General features: G+C 45.7%; 1 protein-coding gene across 1 annotated transcript in view; it reads left to right on the plus strand.

Annotated features, from left to right (window-relative positions):
* The first annotated feature begins 384 nt into the window (after positions 1-384).
* Positions 385-27,510, plus strand: part of DDX31 (DEAD-box helicase 31) — a 73,665-nt gene continuing 46,539 nt past the window's right edge. Inside the window, exons 1-14 of the mRNA XM_070378777.1 lie at positions 385-682; positions 5,234-5,490; positions 5,598-5,673; positions 6,709-6,752; positions 7,997-8,067; positions 8,972-9,036; positions 15,205-15,249; positions 16,561-16,602; positions 17,399-17,463; positions 18,990-19,109; positions 19,237-19,343; positions 20,721-20,956; positions 21,687-21,863; positions 24,455-24,514. Coding sequence (XP_070234878.1) covers positions 587-682; positions 5,234-5,490; positions 5,598-5,673; positions 6,709-6,752; positions 7,997-8,067; positions 8,972-9,036; positions 15,205-15,249; positions 16,561-16,602; positions 17,399-17,463; positions 18,990-19,109; positions 19,237-19,343; positions 20,721-20,956; positions 21,687-21,863; positions 24,455-24,514 — 1,461 coding nt within the window. The 5' untranslated portion in view covers positions 385-586. The remainder of the gene's footprint in view (positions 683-5,233; positions 5,491-5,597; positions 5,674-6,708; positions 6,753-7,996; positions 8,068-8,971; positions 9,037-15,204; positions 15,250-16,560; positions 16,603-17,398; positions 17,464-18,989; positions 19,110-19,236; positions 19,344-20,720; positions 20,957-21,686; positions 21,864-24,454; positions 24,515-27,510) is intronic.

A 27,510-nucleotide genomic window follows, 5' to 3' on the forward strand; every position in this document is an offset into this window, starting at 1 on the left:
TTTCCTCAGCGGTGGTTTCCCCCCCTCAGGCCCGGAGCGCCGCCGAACCACGAAGGACCCCGCCGTTGCTAGGCAACCCAGCCCCTGCCGGGTGGCCAAGGCACTGCCTGCAAAAAAAAAAATTTAAAAATTTAAAAATAATCTCACCTTGTGGTGGGACCGGATCGCGGGTGGGCGAGGGGCAGGGAGTCCCCCCCCCTCCCCCACCCCCGGCGCCTAACAACTAAAGTGCTGAGGAGAGTCAAAGGAGGAGGCGTTGGTTCGATGGGACACGCCTCTCTTTCCTGAGAGGAATTTCAAAAGAACGTCAAGGGCAATAACTCTGGGGTTCGGTGTGACTTGGCATCCCCCCCACCCCCGGCACAGGCCGCGCCACGAGGGACTGCCCTGTGGCCGGGGGCGCCGCTGATCCGGCAGCTAGTGGCGCGGGCCCCTTCGTGAGGGGGGCGGGGGACCCCAGAAAGCGCGCGCTGGCACGCAGGACTCGGCGGGACAGCTACAGCGGGGTCCTCGCGCGCGTCCCACGTGGGGTCTCGCGGCGCCTCGCTCCGGGTTTCGCGAGATCCGGAGGCGCCTCTCTGTCGACATGGCAGCCGTCAGCGGAGTGCTTCCTCAGGTCCCCGAGCCCCGGGCCGCGGTCTTCAGGACCTTCTCCAAACCCCGCCCGGCCCACGCGAGGCGGGTGAGTTCTGATCCGGTTTTCTGGATGCATTCACTCCCGGGGGGTTGGGGGGGAGGTGGGGCCTCGACGCGCAGGGAAGCTGCGGTCAAGGCCTTCTCCGTCGGGATTCGAATTAATTCCGCGGAGTTGAGGTGGGGAAAAGTCACTCATCGGGTAGCTCCCGGAGGAGTCGCTGAGCCGCGCGTGTCTTAAGAGCCGACCACGGCCTGCAGAGACGCGCTCGGAGGGGGAGCGGAGCGGGCGGAGGCGGGCGGAGCTGGCAGGGGGCCTCTTGTTAGTTGAAGGCGGGGATGAGAGACTTGTCACCCGAAGTTAGAAACGGACTGTCGGGGCGTTGAGGCCCTTAGCTGCCCCATCTTCTAATCTTCTCTCAGACACTCTTATGGGTCAGTTTGTTTCGGGAATGAGGACTGGAGGCTAGAAATTTCTTTTAAGAGTGTTCGAAACCGAGACATACATCGACGCGCCATGAAGGGGTGGGGGGCGGGGAAGAAAAATACAACTCGTCAATGTAATATCTTCGTTTGAGAGACAAAGATGCCTGAAATTTAGCCCAAACCAGAGCAGAAAATTGGTTTTTAGGATGGCTGACTTAGCTCCTAGCTAAGAGGAGGACTATGGGACAGAAAATCTGTTGAAAAATCTTGTTGCCTTAAATGACCAGGAAGGATACAGTTTGCTGCCAAAGAAAGTGTGCGTATGTGTGTGTTTTCTCAAAAAAGCATCATTTAATGCCATTGAAAAATTATTTGTCAAAGTTCGGTTCAGTTCCTTTCAACTAGTGTAGTGCCGCTGAAGTTTCTTGAGTTTACATCAGTTCATAGCAACTGTCTGGATTATTGTCTAGAGTTTTTTCGTGGTAATCAAGTTTAGGATTTAGATTCTTGTAAGTAAAAACTTTTCGGCTGGGCGATTTTGTGGCTTCATCTATACTGAAGGGGGAGGGAAGTACGAAAGAGGCAGTTGGGCACAGGGGCTTTGAAATAGGACAGACCTGGGATTAGATGCCAGCGTTGCAACATGCTGGCTCTGTGACCTTGAAGAAATTACTTCACCTCCCTGATCCTCACTTTTCCTACCTATAATATGAGAACAGTAATTTCGACTTCGTGTAAGGTTATAAGTCATATTGACTCCATTTTGGGTGATAGAATTGCTCCATCAGGTCAGTAAGGTGCTTATACCAAGTACATGCAAGACATAGAAAACACTGACTGAAAGTTCATTGAGTGGGTTGAATAAATAAATGTAAGATATCTGGTTTTATGATTGCTTGAACCACTATATCAAAAGGATATTGTTAAACAGCTGTCTGTGTTGGCCTTGTCTGCGTATTTGTTATGTCTTGAATGAGAATTCTGTGTATGCTAACCAAATTTGCTAATAGCCTGAACTTGGCATGAGTTGCTGATATACTGGACTTGGAAAGACCTTGACAGCTTAAATTATGCTCTAACACTACACAGAATGTTTTTCCTGGAAAAAAAAAAAAAATATATATATATATGTATATACATATATATATACACACACACAGATTTATTGTAGGAAATTTGCAAAGTAGATTAAAAAAAAAACCACAGTTGCCATATTCAGAGATAACTCTGGGTAACATTGTGATGTTTATCCTTCTAGAAAAGAAGCAGAGCATAATAGGGATCAAACTGTACATGATGTTTTCTAACCAAACAGGATACAGTTTCTAAATGGTGTTGCAGCATTACTGTTAGAAACTAGGCTGTGGAATTAATGCTTGGGCAAAGCCTTGATCCCTCAGTGATGCGGGGACGGGTCACCCCCCATCGCCACCTCAGTGTTGTTAGCTTAAGATGGGGTAATACCAGTACTGTATGGCCCAGTGACATCACTCATGTAAGTACTTAGCGTACTGGCTGGTGCAAGTAACTACTTAATGTGCTTGTTAATATCAAAGACTGTTAGGGCTGAATGGGCCCTGGAGGTTGTCTGCCATATCCCCTTTTTAGGCAGGTGGGGGAGTGGACGCAAAGACTTGCATATTTTTAAAGAGATCCAGGTATATCTTTTCTCCTCTGTGCTCAGCTGCCACCCCATGAAGCATTCCTGTATCTTTGCCTCCCTCCCCTCCCCGTGGGCCGTGGTAGTCTTCTTGTTTTGTGCCCTTAGAACGCTTTGTCCACACCTGTTCTGTAGTACAAATACAGGTTTGGTTTGCAGTCTTACACTTTTGTCTCATCCACTTGTCTCTGACTTCTTCGTGAGCTTGTCAGATCTTTGTACCTTTAGAACCAAGCTACCTGACAGGTACTAAGTGGTCAGTTTTTTTTAATGAATATGTTGTGGATGCTGGCGGCCTGGGGACTGACAAGTAGAACAGTGTCCAGAGTACAGAAAAGGATCATTCCATGACGTGTTGTTCATTCATCCTGCAAGTATTTATTGAGCACTTACTTTGTGCCAGACACGGTCCTGTGCAGGGGATGCAGTGCTATCCAGCACAGGCTTGTCTGTTTATAACAATCTAACGGGAAAGACAGACATCACACAGCAAATGACACCCTGTATTTACTGATCCACTGAGTGCTACAAAGGAGAAGGGTGCCAGGAGAGCCAAGGACAGGGACCCTGCTTTGATAGGTGGAGGCAGGAAGTCTGGAAAGGCTCCTCTGAGGATGCAGCAGGTGAGCCTGGATTTGAGGAATGAGTACAAGAGGGTGGGTGGGGACTTGGGTTTGGGAGTAGCATGTGCAAAGGCCCTGAAGAGAGAAGGAGCCTGGGATATCCTCAGAAGTTAAGGAAGACCAGGATGGCAGAGAGTAAAGCTGAGGCTGATGAGATGGGCAAAGGCAGATTCTTAATAGCTCAGGTCACACATTCTGGATTTTAGCTTGAGCGCAATGGAAAGCCCACCTGATACTGTGTTTAACTCGAAACACTTAAAGAGATGTTGACATGGGAATAAAGAATGACTAGGATGTTAAGGGGTCTAAAGTTTGTGTCCTCTTTGGGGTATTTAGTCCAAAGAAGGAGAAAAAAAAATGGAATTCTGTGGTGAACAAAGGAGTGTTGTGCACAAGAGTTGGTGCCGAGAACAAACTGCCGACCAGGACTTGGATTTTCCAGGAAACAGATTTTGCCTGAATGTCAGAAAGAACTTCCTGACCCCTGGAATTTGGCTGGGAACAGAATGGGCTGCCTCGTGGGGTGGAGAGCAGTAGGAGGAGGTGCAGGCAGGAGCTGCAGGGACGCCTGGCAGGGCTCCTGTGATGGGAGGTCCACGCATGCGCAGCCGGAGAGGCCTTTAGGCCTTTTTGTGCTTCAAGAGCCTGTGATTCTATAAACCAAGCAAGATCTGCACATTTCATCCCATCTTGCAAATGAGACCTGATTCTTGACTTCATCTCTTTTAGTCTGAAAATTTGGGATTTTGTAAAAATAAATTTGTGACATTTGTAAAATGAAGCAGATTATCAATACTAAATGTTAATACCAATGCTAAATATTAATACCAAATATTTGAAGTTATATATATTGAATTACCTGGCTACAGGTGCCCTTAGGGTTGCCAGGAACAGAGAACTGTTGTTAATGCCAGGTTAGTCAGAAGCTGACAGTCACAGCTAAAGCAAACTGATGTCTGCACACAGAAGTCATGATCTCAAGCCAAGAGGAAGATAGCGTATTCCAAGAGAAACCAGAACTCCAGAATAATAAGCCCCAGCTACTCAGGGGATGTTTGTATATTCATGTGTAATGTGAATTGGAAGAGAAAGTCAAGGAAAATAGAGGAATTGGATATTCTTCTCCTAGGGGAAGTTTGGACATCATGCATTTAACAACATTCATGTTACGGAAATAAGAAGCAACAGGCAAGAAGATATCTCATGTTGTAGCCCGTAATCGGTGATCAGATGGGGAATGGAAAGGCGAGATGCGTTGGGAATAATTGCAATGGAGGTGATGGATGGAGCATAATTCTCATTTGGAATGGAAGCTGGGAGGAGGAATCGTCTCCAAACCCCCTGAATCTGGGGGAGCAGCATGAGGGCAGAGAATGACAGCCATCCAAGCACTCGGGCTAGGCGGTAATGAAGGTTCCGCTTCCTGGGCACGTGCAGTAACCGTCGGGCTTTGTTGGTGGAGAGAGGCAAGATTCATCGCTCCTCTTCCCCGTGCTTGCCATGTAAATGGATTCCTAGGGATTTGGATCACCTTAGCTGCACATTTCACTAGGTGGGTCCTCCCTTCCCTGCAAACAGACTCCAGTTGTTAACATTCAGCCTTAAAAATGTCTCTCCCTTGATGATCTTGGTGGAAGTGGAGGTTAAGACAACTGGTAAGGTCTGGTAGATGTATCAGCTGAGATTTGTGGGGTTTTCTTTTTTTCCTTTTTGGGGAGAAAAGGGCCAAGTTAAAGAATCTGATTGCAGACCCTAAACTTGCTTGACATATGGGGAGTAATGATCTCTGCAGGGAGAGATGCAATTCTGTGGGCAGTCAGGCTTCACTCTGAGGTCTGTCTTCATGGACTGACGCATCTCTTGTCACTCTTTCCTTTTGGGAACAACGCAGCAAGCAGCGGCCACCAAAAGAAAATGCCAGGCGTCCAGCGAGGCTCCCCCAGCGAAACGGAGGAGCAAAGCCTCTTTTCTCCCGGCCAAGAAAACTGCCGCTAAAGAAACTCGCAGGACCCTGAAGGGGAAGGCGCAAAGGACATTTTCTCCCAAGAAGCCCTCAGCCGGCGCGAGGGATGGAGACCAGGAGCGGAAGCCGGGCGCCAAGACTTCATCGCTGTTCAAAAACAACCCTGAGATCCCAGAACTCCCCAGGTATGTCCAGGGGCAGACGCCCTGCGAGAATGAAAGGGATTAAGTGTCTTCTGCCCTTTTCTTTGTCTCTTGGAACTGATGGCCTGCATCTTGTTCGTTATTTGCAGACCTGTAGTAAAGCAGGTGCAAGAAAAGGTGTTCACTTCAGATGCTTTTCAAGCCCTGGACCTCCACCCCCATCTCGTAAGTATCCCTCCTTGTTTTCTGGGTGTCTCGATTTTGGGGGTCTGTTTGTTCATTCAGAATGTCTGTGAAGTGACAGTTCTAGGAAGATAAAAAAAAATCAAAGAAGGGTTATATCTGCTGCAGGTTACCCAGCTAAACTCAGATTGATAAGACACTTTTCTAGGACAGTTCACGTGAGCTTAGGAATCTGTTCACTGTCCTCACCCCGACCCCAGCCCACCCCCCTTTTTTGTTTTTTGCTCACCTAACTCACTTTAGGGCTGGGACTCCACATATCTGACTTGAAGACCACCTCATAATTACTGGATAAATATGGCATCAAGACTGTTTTGGGTGCCAGTGTCACGGAGGGGGAGATGAACTGTCATCTTGCTATTAAGGGAGTTATAAAGAACTGAAGGAAGAAGGGTCTTTTTGAACACGGACACTTAACAGAAGCCAAACAACCGTGAATGAGTGTTCCAGTTGTGTTTATGAGTAAGGCGAGAGAAACACTTTCACTTTTAGGAAGTCCAGATTTTTTTGGCTCAAATGGTCATGGCTTTACCTGCTTCTTCTTTCGGGCAGGTTACCTGTGCTTGTGTTCTCAGCTCAGAGAGCAGCAGCTTTCCATGCCAGGGTACTGTGCACACTGGGAGACGGGGCCTCTGTGTCTCAGGGGCTGCTCCGTGTGTTGTAGGATGTTTGGCAGGCCCTGTGCTCACCCAGTGCCAGGCGCATCCCTGCCCCCATTTGTAACAACCAACAGTTTCTCCAGATGTTGCCACACGTCCTGGGCAAGCTGGCAGGGAGGCAGTGTGCAGAACCACCCCTAGTTGAGAACCACTGGTTTGGGACAGGCTGGCAGGGGGGCAGTGCACAGAACCACCTCCAGTTGAGAACCATTGGTTTGGAGGATCTTGATTGGATTGTGATTCATCAGTTTTTACCCCAGTATTTTCCCCTTCTTTGCATCCTTATTTGCATTAAATGTATTTATACCAAAAAATATATATAAATTATTTTATTTTATTTTTTTGTCTTTTCTCTTAGATTTCCACAATAAATACAGTCTTAAAGATGTCTAGTATGACCAGGTAAGAGTTCTGGGTCACTTGATTTTCTCAGGATTTAAGTGGGTATAAGCAAATGAAACCTGAATTGTCCCAGGAGGACAGAAAACTCATGTCTTGGCTTAGAGAGCAATGCCAGGTTATTAACTCCTGAGGGCTTGGTAACCACTCGGCTTCCCCACGTAGTACATGGGACTGGGTCTCCATCCCTGCCACCCTCAGCTCTAAACTCTTAAGAGGTCTCTTGTCCAGAAGTGGTCTGCGTGGGATGCCACTGTGGTCTATGCTGCCCGAAAATAATTTGTCTAAAATACAGAATTTATCTTGTCATTTTTTAGTAGCAAGAGGTAGAGTCAGCTACAAGATAGGAGTAAATACTTGATTAGATGTAATGGGATGCTGAAAAAAGATTTTAAATGTTAGTGACAACACCCCCGCCCCTTCGCCTTGAGTATGTGTGCTCATGTACGTTTTAATGTCACCTTTCACTTAGAAGGAGCTGTTAGTAAAAGCATCAAAGAGAAAATGAGCCCCTTTGTTACTGTTTTGTTCAGTTTTAGCAATCAAATGTGATTTCCATATCCTTTCAGTTTCTTTTAAATTTTATTGAAATATAGTTCGCTTATAATTTTTAATTTCTGCTGTTATAGCAGAGTGATTCAGTTATATAAATGTGGATTCTTGTTCATATTCTTTTCTGTTGTAGTTTATCACAGGACGTTGAATATAGCTCCCTATACTATGCAGTAAGACCTTGTCATTTTAGTTGTTTGTTTGGGAATACACACCTGGATACACATCTTACCATGTCCGTGGCAGTCATATTTGGTTTTCTAGAGTCGGCAGCAATTTCTGGCTGTCTGCGGGGCCCACGAGCCCCCCTTTCCCTCTTCTGCTTGGGAATCTTTCCATAACGTCTTATTGCTTTGTATTCCCTGGTTCACAAGATAGAGTACGTGATGTGCTTTGTGGTGGCTCCAGCTTGTCATCATGCTGGTCGCATTTTTCTTTTTAATTAGTGTAGCATACCAGCCAATCTCTGGGTTGCCTCAACTTTTTCAGCCCCATAAGTTTCAAAAATTTAACTAGGGTTTTGCCCTTCTAACCATCAAAGGCTTCTCAGCCCTTCCCATGACTGTTCAGGGGACCTCCAAGGTGACATAGAGCCTGGGTCAGTTGCATTCTGTGGATCTTGTGTCTCTGCCTGTAAACCTGGGCAGGTAGTACATCATAGGTAAGCATGTGTTCTTTCTTTCGGGCGGCCCAAGCGTTCAGAAGCAGAGCATCCCCGTGTTGCTGGAAGGCAGAGATGCCCTCGTGCGATCCCAGACGGGCTCAGGTCAGTCATCACTTGATTTCTGCCCTTCCTCCACGGTCATGTGGTGAGCTGTCTATTGATGGTGGTGGCTGCTTTGTTTGGTGAGGGGAGGGGAGGCCGTGCTTGCTTCTGATCAGAGCCCTGAAAGGAAGGGGATGATCAATGGGACCACAATCAGGAATGATCAGAAAGGAGTCAGGTTCCACAGTCATTTCTCAGCGCCCCTCCCAGGGCTCTACCTGGTCCCACCATCTATGGCTAGAGCCGTCCATCTTCACTCCAGTGGCAATGAATATTTTTTTCTGGTGTTGAAACACTCTTGCCATGAGCACGCACTGATCAGATGCCAGTTGTTGTGCTCAATCACGGAACACTGGTTTTGTTCCAGAACAGCCTGGAAGGGCTTTTCTGACCTCTTGTGCCTGTAAGAGCAAGTCAGCTATCCTTTCCTCCCCCGCTCAGCCACTGTCCAGATGGGCGGAAGCCCAAGGGTTTTGCCATCCATGGTTTCTCCTTGGATTCTGGAGGCCAGCTCTGGGCTTCCAACTGGCTCCTGACCGTGAAAGCACCACAGACGACACTTCTGCCTTCAGAAGCGCCTTTGAGAGGTTGAAGGTGACCCCGGGGAGGGGAGCTTCTCTAGTTCCTAGGGACATTCACTGAGCTGAGCTTCTGTGAGACTTGGGGAGAGTATCATTGTCTCCTTTGCTAGACGTTAAAGGAGCGAAGCTGCAGGTTTATTAGAAGCACTGCATTCACAGAGCAGAACTAGGAGCTGTGACAGACAGGTGACTTCCGTTTTCCCCTGAATGTGAGTGCACTTTTCTATCTCCAGACTTCAGGGCGGTGCCAGTTTCCTTTACTATTTTTGGTTTTCTGATGTCCTCAGACTCCGGTTTTAATTCCTCTTGTCCTCTTTTAAAAGGTAAAACTCTTGCCTATTGCATCCCTGTGGTCCAGTCTCTTCAAGCAATGCAATCCAAAATACAGGTGAGTGGGAAGGCTGTCTTTCTGGGAGTTCCCTGGCGGTCCAATTGTTAGGACTTTGAGTTTCACTGCCAGGGGCCTGGGTTCAGTCCCTAGTTGGAGAACAAATATCCTGCAAGCTACTCGACAAGGCCAAAAAACAAAAGAAAGTGCATTTTTTCTCTTATTGTTCATGGTGCATATGAAACCATCAAACTGAACCAAAGCAGTTAAATCTTTTCACTTAGCTTTGTTTTCTTATCTCTGTTTAATTCATTTACTATGTAAGCATGTTGCATCTAAAGATTGTGCCCAGAGTGGGGGATAAAATAAAAAATAGAGCAAATAATAGACAACTGTAACAGTCATTCTAGCAGGTCTCCTGGGAACATTTGTAAGATGCTACCTATGTGTCAGACATGCTGCTCTATGCTTTGTTCATGTTATCTTCTTGGCTTGCTAACTGCCCTAATCGCACTGAATTGGAAGGAATTACTGTTACCTCAATTTGAAAAAAAAACAAGGAGACTTGAAGTTAAATACCATCCTAAGGCCATGCGGGGAGTGAACCTGAAGTTGGGTCTCCGCCTCCATTCTCTTTGGCTCCAAAGGCCAAGCTCCTCTTAGCAGAAACGGTTAGTGTTATATTAAAAACAGGGATTTGGCACAAATAGTAGAAGTGAAAATAAGCACCCCATCAGTGAGTGTGGCAGTTGGGCCGCCTTGTGTTTTGTGTTTTCTCGGACCTCTCTTTAGTTGTGAAACACACTTGGCACCTGGGCCAGAGGGGCCAGAACTAGGTTCCTTGGCACGGATCCCGAGGAGGCCGCATGAGTGCCGTGTTCCGTGGGCATCAGTATCATCTCAGAATCCAACTTGAATCTCACGAATACACCCTGGTTATTCTGAGTTGAGAGGAAACGGTGAGAATAGAAATAGGAAGCAGAGTAGTTCGCCGGCAGATGAGAAGAGCCGGTTGGTCACTTTTCCCTTGGTTTGGGCACGCAGACTTGGATGTGTGCCGAGCCTTCCTGTTACTGCAGTGACAGAATGAATAACGATAGTGCTGGGTTCTGGTCCACAGTCTAAAACGAACACCTTTAGTCCAGACTGACGCAAATGAGTTATTGGCTAAACAGATGGGACAAGGGGAAGCCCTTCCTTACAGTAGAAGTCCAGTGAATTCGTATAGAACATCATCATGTAGCAAATGCCACAGTGATACTGCTTCAGGCAGGAATCATCAGAGATGTGAAAGTGAGCGGATTGAAGTGTGAGGAAAATGGGATATTTACACACTCAAGTTATCTTTCCAGGAACTAGAGGAAAAGATGGTACTTTTATGGTGGGGGGCCTGGCTGTCACCACCGCATCCACGGGCTTACGGGGGACCTCACCAGTGCGGGGTTGTGTTGACCTCACAGGTCTCCTGCTAGGGGGATGAAGGATAAAATTGTACTTCCCTGGTTTTCTTTCATATATATATTTTTTTCTTTTAATTTTCGTATGTTTTTGTTGTTTGTTTGTTTTTGGTTGTGCTGGGTCTTCACTGTTACACAGGCTTTTCTCCGGTTGCAGCAGGTGGGGCCGCTCTCTAGGTGTGGTGTGAGGGCTTCTGTAGGCGCAGCTCCCAGGCTCTAGAGCACGGGCTCAGTGGTCCTGGTGCAGGGCTTAGTTGCTCCGTGCCACGTAGGGTCTTCCAGGGTCGGGGATTGAGCCTGTGTCTCCTGCATTGGCAGGCGGATTCTTTACCTCTGAGCCACAAAGGATGTCCTTCTCTGGTTTTCTTGCCACAAATGCACAATTCTAATTTGATCACAAACATCAAATAAAGCCAAGTCAAAAGACATTCTACACAGCAACTGGCAAGTACTCAAACTATTAAGGTCACAGAAGACAAAGATATACTAAAGCTCTACCCCAGAGTGAAGGAGACGAAAGACACGACAGCTGAGTGCTGTGTGTGGCCCTGAATTGGATCTGAGTCTGGAAAAAGGCGTGTTAGAAAATCAGTTAACAAAATTTGAATAAGGTCTATAGATTAACTGATAATATTGAATCAGTGTTAATTTCCAGTGTATCAGGTTGGCCCAAAGGTTTGTTCAGATTTTTCCATAAGATCTTAACATAATGATTTTGAGAATCAATGTCATATAAGGAAGCTGGGAGGAGGGGGTAAGGGAGTTCTGTGAACTATTTGTGTAGTTTTGTGTAAGCCCGAAATTATTTCAGAATGAGCATGTTCAAATTTAAACTTTATTTAGATGATTTTAAGTCAATAAAACAAATCCTACGCTATCATTCAAGTGACAGAACCTTATGTAGTTATTGAAAGCGATATTTTCTTCAGTTCCTCTTTGTGAACTCAATAGACACTCTTGCCGTGTTAACAAAGGGAGGTTACAAAGCAGTGTGTATAATGATAGTCCAGTTTCATGACTGATGGTCGTGTATACGCATATATATATGTGCATGCACACTCAGAGATGAGAAAGACACTTTTCAAACTAATACTGGTTTTCTCTGAGGTGGATGAGTGGGATTCTGTTTCCTGTGGATGACTGGTGTTTTCTTCCACTGGGTACTTTGGAGTGCTGGGGTTCATACAAGGGGCTTTCAACATTGTACCCGGTACAGATTAGAGGAGAAGTATGAATTATTAGGTCAGTGTGGTAAAGTCTCAGCTCTTTAGATACTCCAGGAGAACGTCTGTAGACAGTGGAGGGTTTTTTCCTTCTTGGAAAGTTGCAGGGTTTGGGCGTATATCTGAGTTGGCGTGGATCCCACAGTTCCAGTGCAGCTGACTCATTTCCTGGACCCGTGAACTAAGGACAGCAGAGATGCAGTTGTGTTCCTAGAGTGGACAGCATGGTGGGGCTCTGCTCAAAACCTGGCTCTGAGTGAGACGTTGAGCGCATCATTCCATCCCTGTATGCTCCAGGGGGGAATCATGGGGAGCCTGTGTCCTGGGGTTGCCAGGATTAAGGAAGGCGTTGCACCTGGATAGTAGAGCCCTGCTTCCCCGATCCTGGCAACAGTACCTGCCCGCTCAGTGTCCTCGTCGTCAGCAACGTGGACTTGTATGAAGGGCAGTGTTCTGAATTGCTTATATTCAGAGCATTAACCAGCCGTGTATGTCATTGCTTTTATTTACTCAAGTATTTTTTTAATATCAATAACAGCTCGTTTTATTAAAGATGGAAGTATTCTGTAGAAACGGTTTTCCAAGCCCAAATTTATTTCAAGTAACATTCAGTATAGGCCCTTGTGGTTCAAAGTAAACGGATCTGGCCTGTTAAAAACCCATCTGGAGGGAGCAGCGAATTCAAGGCACCCGGCAGAGGCTTCAATTACTGTAGTGATGGGATAAGAACGGACCAATTTTCTGTGTTTCCACACTTTCAGCAACTTGGGCTCTCTTTTTTTTTTTTTTTTAAACATCTCATCCATCCTTCCTCACTCACTTCTGCCTTGCGAGGAACTGATTGTTCTTTCTTCTTCTCTGTGTAGTAACACCTTTTGAAATGTCAGAATCTCTAACGCTGCGGTGTTGATACCCTTGTACTAACATGTTTACCATTCCCCGCCCGGGCTTCAGCACCGTCTCGCAAAGATGTTGAGTACAGACACCTCTAGTTTGAATTCCAAATCTTTTTCTCCTTGTGGGTAAATATTTCCTGTGCAAAACATGAAAACCATCCTTGTAATTTAATTTGCCACTAAATCTGTGCTTAGCTTCTACACTAATGTGGCTTTTTTTTTTCCCCAAGATTTTTTTTTTTTTTGATGTGGACCATTTTTTTAAAGCTTTTATTGAATTTGTTACAATATTGCTTCTGTTTTCTCTTTTGATTCTTCGGCTGCGAGGCATGTGGGGTCTTAGTTCCCTGACCAGGGATGGAACCCACACCCTCTGCATTGGAAGGTGAGGTCCTAGCCACTGGCCCACCAGGGAAGTTCCCTAGCAGAGTTTTGGTTCCTCCCCTGTGTGTCCCAGCACTTTGGAGATGCAGGGCACCACTGGACCCTTTTCAGATTACTTTGTTTTCTTCTATCATTGTTACAGTTATTTATGGATATAATGTATATGTTAAAAAAATTTCTTGAAGAGTACCAAAGAACATACAGTGATCAGTGAGTCGTTCTACTGCCCCTTGGCCCAAATAGCACGGCTCTTAGGATAGTGTGGTCCTTATCACCAGCATCTTGTTTATCCTCCCAGGGATATTCTTTGGGTGTAAAGTAAGTCTGAGTATGCATAGTTCCCCCCACTTTGGCTGAAGTTTTTGTTTGATACAGAAATGGTTGCTTGCTATGCACTGTGCCTTGCTCGTCTTCACTTAATATGTTGGGATGCTTTCTTATCATTGCTGTGTTGACCTGCTTGGTTTTTTTTATGGCCCCCTAGTATTCCACTGGATGTTTGTACCATAAATTATTGAGTCATTCCCTCATTGATGGAATTTATGTTGTATTCAACATTTTTCTACAAAGCAATTAAACAACTTCTTTACACACACTTATGAATCTTCTTGAGAAGTTCTTATAAATGGAATTTGTATTTTTATTTGGTAGATAATGCCAAAATTGATCTTAAAAGGAGTTTCACCGATTTTCATTCCCACCAACGGTGTACAGGAGTTTCTGTGTCCCTGTGCCTGTATCAACACTGTCGGCTGTTTTATTTTTGCTCATCTGACGGGAAAAATATTGTGTCCTAGTTTTAATTTGAATTTCTCTTGGGAGTAAAGTTGAGCATCTTTTCACATGTTTAAAAGTCATATATTGAATTATTATTTCCATAAATTAACTGTTATGCCCTTCTCCATTTTTCTGTTTGAGTTGATGGTTTTTTTATTTTTATTTTTAATTGAATTACAAACCTTTATAAACTAAGAAATGGTCTTTTCTCTTATGTATGGCATATTTTTCTCCATGTTATTTGATTCAATTTTGTTTAGGTATTACTTTTTCATCGTGAAATTTTAAATTTTTTGTGTAATAAAATTCTTCATGTTTTATAGTTTCTGAGTTTTATGTCATCTGTAAAAAGGCCAACTTAACTCCAACTGTATTTTTCTAGCTTAGTTTTAAAAGGGCATTTAAATTGTCCGTCTTTTCATTGCTGATATAAATTGCCCCTTACTGTATATTTCCTGACTTTTTATATGTATTTGATTTAATTCTGGACTGTATTTGCTATTATAATCTCTTAAGTGCTAGCATCAGTTTTGAAAAAGCTACTACGGATTTAAGTTGTTTTAACACACACGATGTTCAGAAATATCTTGATTATTCCTGCACATTTGTTTTTCCATGTGAACTTTGAAATCGGCTTATCTGGTTATGTATATTATTTTTATATGCATGTATATGTATATTTGTGACATTTTATATATGCATAAATATGCATGTTCATGACATTTTTATTAGAATTACATTTATGGATTGATTTAGGGAGATTAGCTTATTAATAATATTGGGTCTTCTTATCCAAGAATCATTTATTTAAATTTTATTTTATGTTCCTCAGAGGTATTTAAAAATTTTTATTGTGTTTTTGTGCAGTGTAGTTTTTTATGTTGGGTTTTTTTTTTTTTTTGCTATTCCTAAACATGGTTCCATCTAACTTTCTGAATTGGAAGGTTATTGATTTTTATATATTAATTTTACATTCAGCTAGTTGACTGAATTGTCTTTCTGTAATAGATTTTCAAGTGATTTCTTAAGCTTTTTTTTCTTTATGATAAAATATCATCTGCTAATAATGACCACTTTACCTCTTACTTTCCATTTTCATGCATATTTCTTTGTCTGATTGCATGGGTCAGAACTTCTAGATCATTGTTCCATGATAATGGGCTTCCCTGGCGGCTCAGACGATATAGAATCCCAGGGAGACCTGGGTTCGACCCCTGGGTTGGGACGATCCCCTGGAGAAGGAAATGGCAACCCACTCCAGTATTCTCGCCTGGAGAATTCCATGGACAGAGGAGCCTGGCGGGCTACAGTCCATGGGGTCGCAAAGAGTCGGACACGACTGAGTGAGCACACAAGCACAGTGGGCCATCTTACCCTTTTCTTTAATAAGACTGCCTCTCATGTTTACAAGTGGCTACCCTTAATATCTGTCCAGATTCCTGTGACCTGTGTTCATTCAACTCATGGCATTTCTTTTCTTCTGTTCAATAGCGTGGTGATGGCCCCTACGCTCTGATACTGGTGCCAACAAGAGAGGTAAGCAGTCCCACTTTCGGGGTGTGTACTAATAATAAGCAGGTTCTTTCAGCAATATCGTTGAATAAAATTCAGGTGTTTTGATTATTTTTCTCCCTACTGCACCAATCACCACACTCTTTTCCTTTGCCAAGGAACCATCCTCTGATTTCTGACAAGAAGAAAAATTCGAGTAGTCTTAGAAACCAGAAGTTTTTGGTTTTGGAGAGGTGTTTCTCTGTTATCTAAAAACTAATGACATTATAGATTTCTTTTAAAAGGAATTAAAATAATTGCATTTTTGTACATTTTTTTTCTTTTACAACTTAATTAAAAATTAAAAGCAGTTGACCCTAAAAATGAACCTTTTTTTTTTTTTTAATTTTGTGCTTGTTTCTGAAAGTTAAGCTTTTTGATATTTTTCTTCTTTCTTGGTAGAAATCTCTTCTATCTGATTTATTTTATTTGCCTGTGGAGAAAATTGCGGATCAGGATGTGTGTTTTCTGTATCAAATGCCAATCACTTCCTTGCAGAGAACAGATCTCGGCGATGGAGGTTTCAGCCCAGCCTTTTGAACATCCTGCAGTGCCCTGTCTCAGCTCCATCCAGTGAAGGAGCAGGCATAGAGCTATTTAAATTTTTACAGCAGCAACCTCGCCGCTTCCCTGGGATGCTTCATGAATACTAAACACATGGAAACTGTGTATCTTCCTTGGATAAAGGGATTACGTAGAGGCTTTGTTGATGGTTGTTAAAGGCTATAACCTACATTTATTTTCTCTTTCTCTGTTTCCACTGGGCTTGTTGGTTTCTGTGTTGTTTCTGCCCCCCTTAATAAACTTGGGAAATGATCATCTCTGTCCTTAGCTGCTGCTCTGCCCCGACATAGCCTTAGGAAATAGTCATGTCACCTCTACAGCAGCAACCCCAAGGCTAGCCTGCTGCGTCACCATACCCCTTCACACATACTACATTCTCTCTTTCCAGAGGCAGCCAGATTCAGGTCGACTCTGCTTCATTTTCTTCGATCTTTGTGCACCATAGACTGCACCTCTCTGCACGGTACTCTGGGAATTTGAGCCAGCAGAGGGAGCACAGAACACTGTGTTTGTGTGTGTCCAAGAAATAGATTCTCCAAACTGACAGGTTTCAGCATCAGCCTAAGAACGAGATGTGTTTCCCAAGGAGATTCTATGTAGAGGACTTTTTTTAATCCTAGCTTGAGGTCCTAGGTTGCATCCTTATCACTTCACACTGTCTAAATTTTTAAAAATAAATGAAAAGGAAGGGCGGGACCTTGCTCATCTTTTCTCACTTTTTCATGTTTACAGCTGGCTCTGCAAAGCTTTGATACTGTCCAGAAACTGCTTAAGGTAAGGCAAGCCACAAGTTCAGCTTTGTCTTTTTTTCCCGACTTTTTGAGGAAAGAGATCCCACAGTCTTTTCTTTATTTTCAAAGAGCTAGGAATCACTCCAGTGTCCCTCCATTTTCTGGTTGTCTCTGCTCTCCCCAGGTACAGTTTGTAGGTTTTTATTGATCTAACCCTATGAATCACTGATTTCTGGCTTAGTGAGTTTACTAGTGTTTCCTGGTACTTCCATTCCTATAATCTATTCTTCATAGTCACTAGCAAGCTACCTACAGAGCTTCACAGGTACAACCTTAAGGTGATCCAGTGAAAGCAACTTAACGGGCTGCAAGCAGGGGTTGTTTCAGAATGGAGAGAGAGAAAGCTTCCGAGTCAAAGCCTGCCAGCCCACCAAATTATAATGAGAATTGATCTCTCCTTTTCTTTCATCATGGGTGGCAATGAGGAAGCATTGTATTTGGGTTTGATCTTAACCAAAAAGGAAAAAATAAAGGCAACAGACTCACTGAAACGTGTTTTCAGTTCAGGCTCTATAGGGAAAGGCAGAGAAGCTCCTTGAATCATTTAAAAAGCTCATATTCCTCTCTTGCAGTGTTGGAAGCTAGTTGAATAGTTGTAATTTAAGTTAGTGCTGATAACCACGGGCCTGGCAATGCCTTGGAACTGTGTCTGCGTAGTATTGCCTCCTGCACTGAGAAGCTCTCCCTCCCAACGTCCTAAAGGAACAGGAATTTGCAGTTAGGCTCTGTTTTCTGTAAACAGGGCTTCACATTGATTTTGGTCTGATGTCTTTCTGTAGCCATTTACCTGGATTGTGCCTGGAGTGTTAATGGGAGGAGAGAAGAGAAAATCAGAAAAGGCCAGGTAGGAGAGTTTTGTTCGTTGTTAATTCCTTTTTCAATCTGCTCTGTCTTCCTCTTCTGTAAGACTTTGGCCCTTCTCATCCTGGGGAGGGAGAGCCTTGTCCCAGACGGTGGTTCCTAGTCCCAGGATGTACGGACAGCTCGAGTCCCCGTGAGGGGTTGTTCTAAACAGTGCTATTTGTTTTAAATATTGATGAGCATACCAGTGGTTCCCTTTTGATGTGATCAATGACAGCTCCTTACCTTCTTAACTCACACCCTCAACTCCTCCCATCCCCCAATATCCATGGTCCCCCTTGGTAAGGATACATCCTCTTAGATTCCCATTTGTGACATTGGGAGTTTGGGAATTTGTTGTTTGATTTTACAGAAACAAGATTCTAAACCTACATGATGCTTTACATCTTGCTTTTTATACCCAGATACATTTATTTGTAATTCTGTGTTAGAATAGGTCATGCGTGTCAATAGAAAATAGTTGCAAGAAGTACATCCCAAATTGTCTACATTCAATTGAAGATGTTTTTACTTTGTTGTAGCCTCATGCTTAGTGGTTAAGTCCAACCCTGTGTGTAATGTGTAACCAAGGAGCAGGTACTAAACGTGAAACCTTCAAACACTGGCTAGGATGAGATTCCACCCCACTGTAAACAACAGCCACAGTGCCACAGATGATATGGAGGTTAAGATGATAAGAGGAATCTCTCTTTCACATTTAAGAAGCTGGCTGGCATGGTGCATGCACCAGCGTGAGGACCCCGGTTCATCCTGGTTTTTTGTGCCATTAAGTGAGGCTTTTGTTTTCAAGCTTTCCTCATAGTGTTAGATAGTTGTTGGAGCTCCAGCCATTATATCTAGCCTCCTGCCATACCTCCTTCTTCTAAAGGTACTGATAGGATTTGCATGTTTCTTTTTTCCACGTATCTTATTGCTAGAACATAGGCATGTGTCCACTTAATGACAAGGGCAGCTGGAAAATGTACTCAGCTGAAAACTATACACTTTTATTACTGTGGGCTAATGGGATAAAGGATGTCTGGGGAGTAAGAAGTTAAATTTGTTCTACCTAGTCTATGGGGCAAGGAGGGGCACATTGCCTGGAAGTTACAACAAGAATTCAATGTAAGAAACCTTCCCGCCATTAGAGCACATTGACATGGGATGACTCATTCACGTAAGGGAGTCCCTGGCATAAGCGAGGTGATGATCTGGAATATTCTAGAAAGCATCTGTGGATCAGATAAAGGGCATTGGGTTATATATTAAAGATTTGTTTGAGACTTAAGGTTTTACGATTTAAATAGAATTTCAGCACTTACAGTTATTTTCTGCAAGATAGAGAAACTACAAAGAAAAACAAGAACTTAAATATATCTTTGTATCTACCTGTTGTTATGTTTATCATGACTCAGACTGTGGCACCTTGGCTCTGGCCATGAATCTGTCTTCCTTAACCCTTTCGTTGTGTCTTCCATTGATGCGGCTCCGTCAGATTTACTTTCTGTTGTGATGTATGCTTTTAAACAGGCTCCGAAAAGGAATAAATATCCTTATCTCCACTCCTGGGCGCCTTGTGGATCATATAAAATCCACCAAGAACATCCATTTCCGTCAGATCCGTTGGCTGATTCTGGATGAAGCAGACAGGTGAGCCCTTCTGGGAAGCATGAGAGGTGAAGGGAAAGGGCTGTTTCTGGATCTTCACTGAAACTTCTGGAGTCCTGTAGCATTCCATGTATTCATGGAGATTAAAACTCCTTCCTTGAAACCACAGAATCTTGGATTTGGGTTTTGAAAAGGACCTCACGGTGATCCTCAACGCTGTGAATGCCGAGTGCCAGGAACGACAGAACGTCTTGCTGTCGGCGACGCTCACGGAAGGTGAGTTGAAAAGAAACTCTCTCTGTTCTCAGTGAAGAGGAGGGGCTAGACGTGAGCTGCCCCTCAGCTGTCTGCCTGCCTTGGTTCTCGGCCTCAAGGTGGGGGCCGGGGAGGCAAGGAGGAAGGCGTCCTGAGAGGACTGCTCTCCAAACCGCATGTCCTGCATGCCCGGCCTCCTCTCCCCACCATCCTGACTCTCTCGTCCCTGGCGTCTGAGAAGAAGGAGAAAGGGCAGGTCCCAGGTCCAGCACCCTTGCGGGAGGGAGAAGCTACCGGCACTCACGTCGGTGTGGAGGTAGGAGGAGGCTGGTGGTCTCTAGAGGTTGTGATGGTGGGTGCTGCCTGCTCAGGGCGGGGCTCCTGTCCTGAAGGAGGTGGCCTCTCTGCCAGCACGTTTCTAAGCATCATCATCTGCCTTTCTCCTGAAGACACCATGCTGCTCTTTAGTTGCTCAGTCGTGTCTGACTCTTGCGACCATCAGGCTCCTCTGTCCTTGGGACTTTCCAGGCAAGAATACTGGAGTGCGTTGCCATTTCCTTCTCCAGGAGATCTTCCCAACCCAGGGACTGAACCCACATCTCCTGCGTTGGCAGGCGGTTTCATTACCACTGAGCCACCAGGGAAGCCCAGCTGGGACTTTCAAGGCTCTTTTTTAATTAAACCTGAAAAATACATTCCGTGAACTTGTTTCTGTCTTTCCATCCTCGTGAGATGGGGCTTCTTAGCTCTCTGTCGTAGGTGGGAGCACTGAGGCTCCACCAGGATTCCCTGCACACAGAGCGCTGCAGGGTGCTGCAGCGCTTGTGTTCCTGTTTCACTTGGTATACCAGCCAGTGCATGTGTACCAGACGCCATCCACCTGCCCCACCAGCAGTTCTCAGGGTGTGTTCTAACTAACAGTGACCATGAGAGAGAATCCATGAAAAAGGGATTCTGTGCTCAGAGTGGGGGAAATGCCACACACTCCCACCCCCTCTAGGAGATTCATTGGCACAGTCACACAAGTAAAGGTTCTGACAAGGCCTGTAAACATGGGAAGCCCTACGAAAGAATCCCAGGAAACCTTTCTATCAGTATTTCCATAATTTGTTTGACCACCGAAGCCTTTGTGGGAAGTGATGGGCAGACATCTGTTGCAGTGGTCTTCCACAGGTCAGAGTTTAGAAACATTGGTGGTGTATATGGGTTTTTAGGCCCTAGGAAGAAATTGGTGGATCCCTGGGAGCCTGACAGTGGGGCAGATCAGTGTTAGCATTTGGGGGTACCCGTCAGGGATTTCTTAGTAAGCCTGGATGTGTGGTGGTGGGGGTGTGCAGATGTGACGGTTGTACAGCACATGCCTGTCAGCTGTTCTGTCTTTCTCGCTTTCTCTCAAAGGTGTAGCACGGCTAGCTGACATCAGCTTACACGACCCTGTCAGCATCTCTGTCCTGGATGAAAGCCATGACGTGTCGAGCCCGGAGAGCGAAGCCTTTCTCGAAGCTTCTCCTCCACAGGCGACTGATGAGCTGGACGGCTTCGCCATCCCAGCCGGTCTCGAGCAGCATGTGGTGGTGGTCCCCAGCAAGCTGAGACTCGTCTGCCTGGCGGCCTTTATCCTGCAGAAGTGCAAGGTAGGTCTGAGGGCTGGGCCTGACCTGATCCTGAAAGGACCACAGTGCTGTTTATGTCAGGCATGGAGGGCAGCGAACCGAGATGCACATGGAAGTTTCCCAGCGTCACTGTGGTGGCGAGTGTAGGCCTTAGCAGAGATCTCCTCAGTCAGTGGTTCTAGAATTGCAGTAAGGACTCAGGGGTCAGTGTGTTCAACTTGAGATGTGCCTCATAGGCCAGTCCTAGACTGACACTGGAGATGGCACGTGGTTGAAGCATGCTGGATGTGAGCCAGATACGAGGGTCTGTGTGCGTGGGTTTAGAGACTCATCCTATTTGTGTATTTACTGGGTTCACATGATAACTTTCTCTGGTACATGAGAAAATAGGAGGTGGAAGGGCTTGAGGGTGCAGCTTCTAGACTGCCTGCGATCTCAGGGTCCCTATGGGAGGGCTGTGCGTGGCAAGCCCCGAGTGAGTGAGGGAGGCCGAGCTCACATGCAGCTTTGCTCTGAAGCATATTTGTTTTTCTCAGATGCAGGAGGCCCGTTTGAGGTGGCAGCTATGTCATTTTCCTGTCCTGCATTCTTTGCAGACCAGTGTTGTTTTTAAAAATAATTCAAAGCCATCTGTCACCTCTGTTTCCAGTTCAGGGCCAGCCTGCCCACGTGTTTTACAGAGAGATTCATTTTAGCGTCACCTGATCTTAAAAACGCGTGGTGGTGTTTCCCCCCCTTTGTGTCCGTGCAGTTTGAGAGAGACCAGAAGGTGATCGTCTTCTTCTCAAGTTGCGAGCTGGTGGAGTTCCACTACACCCTCTTCCTCCAGACCCTGCTGAGTGGCTCAGGGGCCCTGGCCCCAGAGCATTTGCCATCCACCTCCACGCCGTTAAAATTCCTGCGGCTGCACAGCGCCCTGGAGCAAGAGGTGAGCCCTGGGCTCCCCGGACCGGGACCCTGCTGGGCCAGGGAAGAGCATGGCTAAAGTGTGCGACGCACTGGAAGCCATGGAACGTGACACAGCCATGTCCCTGGGCGGGGTGAGGAGCCCCTCGTTTCCATTCACTTCTGGTCCGGGAGCAGGTCTCTTCCACCTGAGAGAGCGCGCGGGCCGGCTTGGCTGGACTCTGCCCCAGCCAGCTGTTAAGGCAACAGAGCACCACTAAGTAGCTGGCACCAGGGAAGGCTTTTGCCTTTTTAGTACCCAGTGTGTAATTAGGGCTTGATGTCTTCAAATTAAGAGCATTAATGGAGCTAAATCGTGGCTCCCATATGGTACTGCTGAGCGTGACTGCTGTCATTGTCAACAAGATGCAGAGCTTTCACTCGGAGCACTCGGGCTGGGAGAGGACATGGGGCACCAGGGGCTGCGGGGGCTCTGCGTGGCGAGTATTTTTGAGCAGGAAGGAGAGTGAAACATTCTCTTCATCTTGGGTACTTAGGTACTAAGCTGCGTTCACTCTCATTCCGCTGCTGGTCACCAAGCCAGCCATTCAGGGAGTCGAGCAGGATGTAGGAGGAGGTGAGCTCGCTGGAACTGTGGCAGGGAGGACAGGCAGGGCTTGAAGAGGGAGCCAGCTTGTCCTAGAGGAGAGGTTACCAGGCAGCTGAGGAAATGGAGAGCCTGAAAGCAGAGGACGGTTTGACTAGAACCACCTTAGAAAAGTCAGAGTATTTTTAGAGCCAGAGAAGGCCGTCAAGTCTAGCCCCTCTTTTTGTTATTGCTTTTTTGTTTTAATAATTAAGGAAATGGAGGCTCAGAAAAATGAAGTTACTCAAGGTCACTCAAGGACACAGCTTCTTAACACAAGACTATGCCAAATGTCCTGAATATTCCAGCCTTAATGAGTTTTGTAAACTCTTTTGAGTTTTACCTCCAGGTTTCCCAAATCAGTTGAGTTTGTTGATTTCATAATGTAATGCCATTTATGGTTTGTTTTTTAACTCAGTTTACTAGTCCTCTAGGTCTCTTTTCTCCAGAGCCATCCTGCAGAGGAGGTGTGAGGGTAAAGAAGAAGCTGAATGTGGGCTCAGGAGGGTCTAGGGACTTGCAGAGGTCAGCAGAAGACCCTGCAGTGAGGGTGTTTCAGACAGGGCATCTCACAGCTGTGTGCGCTGGGGCAGGCTGCCCGTGTCCTGGGCCTGACTGCCATCCACTGGCTGTGTGACCTCAGGGAAGCATCTAACCCTCTGTGCTTGGTGCCCAGGCCTCTAAAGTGGAGAGAACAGTGGTAACAGACTTGTGGAGTTGTGGTGGTTCACTGAGTTAGCGCAGACCGAGTGCTCAGTACATGTCAGGGGCCATCCTTGTTGTTGTTCTCTTTCAGAAAAAGTAATTTTTTCATCATTTAATAATTCCTAGTATTTTATTTGTGTTGTCCTGTTTGTTAGGTGTTTAGCCATCACATCCTCCCTGTGAGATGGGTAGGAGGTTGAAGGGAGGGTCTCTGCATTTTGTTTTCTAAACACGAGTGAAGTGTCTTGTCCTGAGGACTAAGCTAAAACCGGGCCCATCACGTCTTCCTGGCTAGTTACCCTGCCCACTGTTCCACGTGATCTCAGTGTGGTCTCCCTGAGTGGCCAACTCAATACTTTACGAGCATCAGAGAGGGGCTGCTGTTGAAGGAGTTGTCTCCTGATGGCCATGCTGAATCCTCAGGGGTCTGGTCTTTGTATTCCTTACTCCACGTCTGCATACAGCATGTCCTGCCTTTAAGGTGTTTCATGGGTTCTCAGGAACTTTTTTGGTTTTGACTCCACGGAGAAGCCATGAACTCCCAGGGTTCAGAAACCAGTTCAGCCCTTTACTAACAGCGGATGCACATTAAGAGGCAAGTTCCTTAACCTCTTATGCCTCAGTTTCTCCCACTGGCACGGGGGGTGGTGGCAGTACCTGTGCAGATCGGGTACGTTCAGACACACAGAGCGCAGGCCAGCTCTGGTACCTGGTAGCCCTCAGTAGGAGCCCTCAGAGGGAGCCTCATGATGTTGTATGGTTTGTTTTGAGAGGTGGGATGATTTCATTTTCTTCCTTTGAATTGAAATATTTTTCTCAAGTTAAGACATGGTTCTTAACAATTTTATAATCTTTTAAAAAATGAATTAAAAAAAAAATCTCTCTATAGGAAAGGTTGGTTGCTGTTCATTCTCCAGACCACCTGTAGAAAAGGTGTTAGAATAAATTCTGAGTTGGGACCTCCAAGGGCAGGCACTTGCCTTTGGCACCCCTACTCTTAGTGTTGGCCATCTCTGGAGGGTGTGCCCCTCTCCCTGCATTATCTTAATGAAACGTGCTGCTCTCCATTATTTGCCTGTGTCTGGAAGAAGCCTAGTGCTGTAGGAACAGGGTCTTGTTGGATGATATGAAGAATCCACTTCTTCCTTTTCCTTGGCAAAACCTTTCTGTGCCTCGAAGTGGTTACAATATTAGGAAGTCGGGAGACTTGTGAGAATCTAAGCCCACTGCCTAGCTGGCGTTGAGCTGAGTTATAAAGACCCTATTTTTTCTTGTTTTTGTAGGAAAGAACAGCAGTGTTTCAAGATTTCACGCATTCCAAAACAGGCATTCTTTTTTGCACGGTATGTATCGCTCTGTGCTCCGTGGGAAGGTTGAAAATTGGTGGTGGTGGTGGTGGTTGCAGTTTTTTGTCTCTAGACGGTTTGCCTTGCAGTCAGCGGCCCTACCGGGAGCAGGGATCCTGGGGGCCACTGGGCGTGCTGGTCTCCTTGCCCTCCTGGTTTGTCACCCCACTGCCATGGGTAGCGGGCTGCCACTGCCCAGAAGACTCGGCGATTTGCTCACTAATGGTGGCAGCTGTTGGTCTGAAAATGTGTGAATCTTGGTGATTTCTATCCACCAAGAACTTGTAAATTACAGCTATCGGGAGTAATTAGAGCTGAGAAAGCCTTTTCACAACAAAATCACTCTGCTTGCCTCTGCTCACCTTTTCTTAAAGGAAAATAGACGAGCTTGGACAGATTCTCTGCGCTCTTGTTTAAACCTGCCATTTGCCCTGCAGTTTTCAGAGCCATTTCACTCGGCCTCAGTCTTCACAATTGTGGTTAGCTGGCCTCTCCAGCACCGCTCTGACCTTTTTCCTGCACATCTCTTGTGCTCTTTCAAGCTTGGAAACACACTTTCAACGTCCCCGCTTCTCCAGGGACTCACTTCACCAAAGGTGCTGCTCGCTCCCAAGATTAAAATGCCTTCCCCATGTGTGCCATCTCGAAAGATGTAACTTAATCCGCAGCGGTTGTTTGAGAAATTCGTATCTATACAGTAATGAAATCTCACCGTGGATTTAGTAACCCCGTGAACAAGTGGGAGGTAGAAACAAAGACAGTTGGCTGTTTGAAGGCCTCTCTAGGCCTCACTTACTACAATTACTTTTAAAGGAACCCTCGTTTTCTGTTTAGTTTTGAAGGTAATAGAGATGGTTTTCTTTCCAAATGGAGAGTTTGTGGGCGAGTACAACTTTGTTACTTGTGTGTATGTACATATGATCTACAAGACAGGCCTGCCTGGTTACCTGCTGACGATTCTCAAGCGCGCACGTGTGTGTGTGTGCGTGCATGTGTGTGTGCCCAGCAGTGGTTCCGCTGGCCCTGATGATTCAGATCTTAGAGCAGCGACTGCTGGAACACTTGCCTCCAAAGGAGGTCTGAGTCTGGCCAAGTAGCCCTTGTATTTATGACCCCCATCAAGTCAGATGCTTGTGTTTATCCTAAACCATCTTTACATGCCTGATGTGGTGTAAAGAGAAGATAGGTCCAGACAGTCTACTTGGCACAGAAATTTGTTAAGAATCTTATGTCCCTTGACACTTCTGGAGCCTGACTCCTGCCTTTCCCCTGTGTCCCCACTTCCCTCTTACTCCACATCCTTCAGCCAAACAGGCCCCTCTCTCGGCTCCTTCTGGCCTCAGGGCTCTAGTACGTGAATTCCCTCCTCCTGAGACACCCCACCCTGACTTAGACTCACCCCTTCTTAGGTCTCAGCTTCATTGTCATTTTTTCTGGAAACAGAAGCCCCCGTGCTTCCCCATGAGGCACTGCCAGGGCACCCTGCGTTTCTTAGTGATGCTCCTCCCAACTGGCCTCAGTGTCTTCCCACCGAACCACAAGCTTGTGAAGACGGGGGCTGTGTGCTGTTTGCAGTCCTGTCCCAGCGTCTGGCACAGAGCAGTGTGCAGTAGGCACTGGTATTTGTGGGTTAAATGGGTGGATACTTGGGGATCAGTGTTGAGAATCCCTGATATATATCTTTTTCTAAAGACTGAGGCTGACATTAATATACGTGTTCATTAGGGAATACTACTCAGCCATAACAGAATGAAATCATCCGTTTGCAGCAACGTGGGTGGACCTAGAGACGATCATTCTAAGTGAGATAGGCAGACCGAGAGAGACAGATATGATATCACTTACGTGTGGGGTCTAAAATACAATACAAATGAACACATTTACAAAACAGACTCACAGAAATAGAAAACAGACTTATGGTTATCAAAAGGGAGTGGGGGAGGGATAAAATAGGAGTTTGGGATTAGCAGATACAAACTGTATATGTAAAATAGATGAACAACAAGTTCTTACTATATAGCATAGGGAACTATATTCAGTTTCCTGTAATAAACCATAATGGAAAATAATATAAAAAAGAATATATGTGTGTATACACACACACACACACACACACACGTAAACTGAATTACTTTGCTCTACACCAGAAACTAATACAACATTGTAAGTCAACTGTACCTCAATAAAAAAATAATGAAAATTCAGTTTTACCCATGGGATTCTCGTAAACATTCCTATAAAGGATTGTGACTTTTTTTTTTAAGTGTTCATTGGGAATAAGTTTATTTTTTCATATCCATGGTGTTATCTGAAGAGTAAACGTTGGAGATCACCTATGTTAAAACAGAAGGCAGCAAGACCCCATGTGTTGGAGTTTGGGTTAGGACTGGAACAAAGTGGTTTCTTTGACCCTTAAGATGCTGGAAATGTCCCTGGTGGGAAATTGTCAAGTCTCCCAAGGTAAGCAAATACAACCGTGTATTTCACAGATGTGGGTGAGCTCCAAGTCTCAAAGAAAACTCCAGTTATTTAAGTCCAGTTTTTGGTTTTTGTCTCTTTCCAGCAGCTCTGTGGAAGCAGAGATCATTTTCTGAAGTGCAGCTCTCGGTGGGGTCACAGCACATGGTGGCTTTGCTTATTCAGCCTGGCTGCTGCCTGCAGGCAGGGGTGTCAGCTAGATGATGGGCGCTGTTGGCTTGGCAACACGCGGCACCCCACACCTCTGCCCCCTACCAGGCCCCAGTGTCATGTGAAAAGCACCCTCTTGCCATCATCTGATTTCTCTAAGCCCCTCAGTGTTCATTTGCTGGTCCAGGTCGTGTTCAGTATGCTGAGCCTCTACCAGTCTCTTCTTTATTCTGCTTGAAGAAATGACTGGAAAAGAGCCGGGTGGGGGCTCGTTTCCCTCCATTTCTAAGCCAGGATGCCAGCCCGGGTCCCCGATGATATGAAGTTCTTCATTCCTGCTCAGTCTTCCTCCTTCTTCTGCCCCT

This window comes from Bos mutus, chromosome 11 (assembly GCF_027580195.1).
Source record: "Bos mutus isolate GX-2022 chromosome 11, NWIPB_WYAK_1.1, whole genome shotgun sequence".
Taxonomy (NCBI): domain Eukaryota; kingdom Metazoa; phylum Chordata; class Mammalia; order Artiodactyla; family Bovidae; genus Bos; species Bos mutus.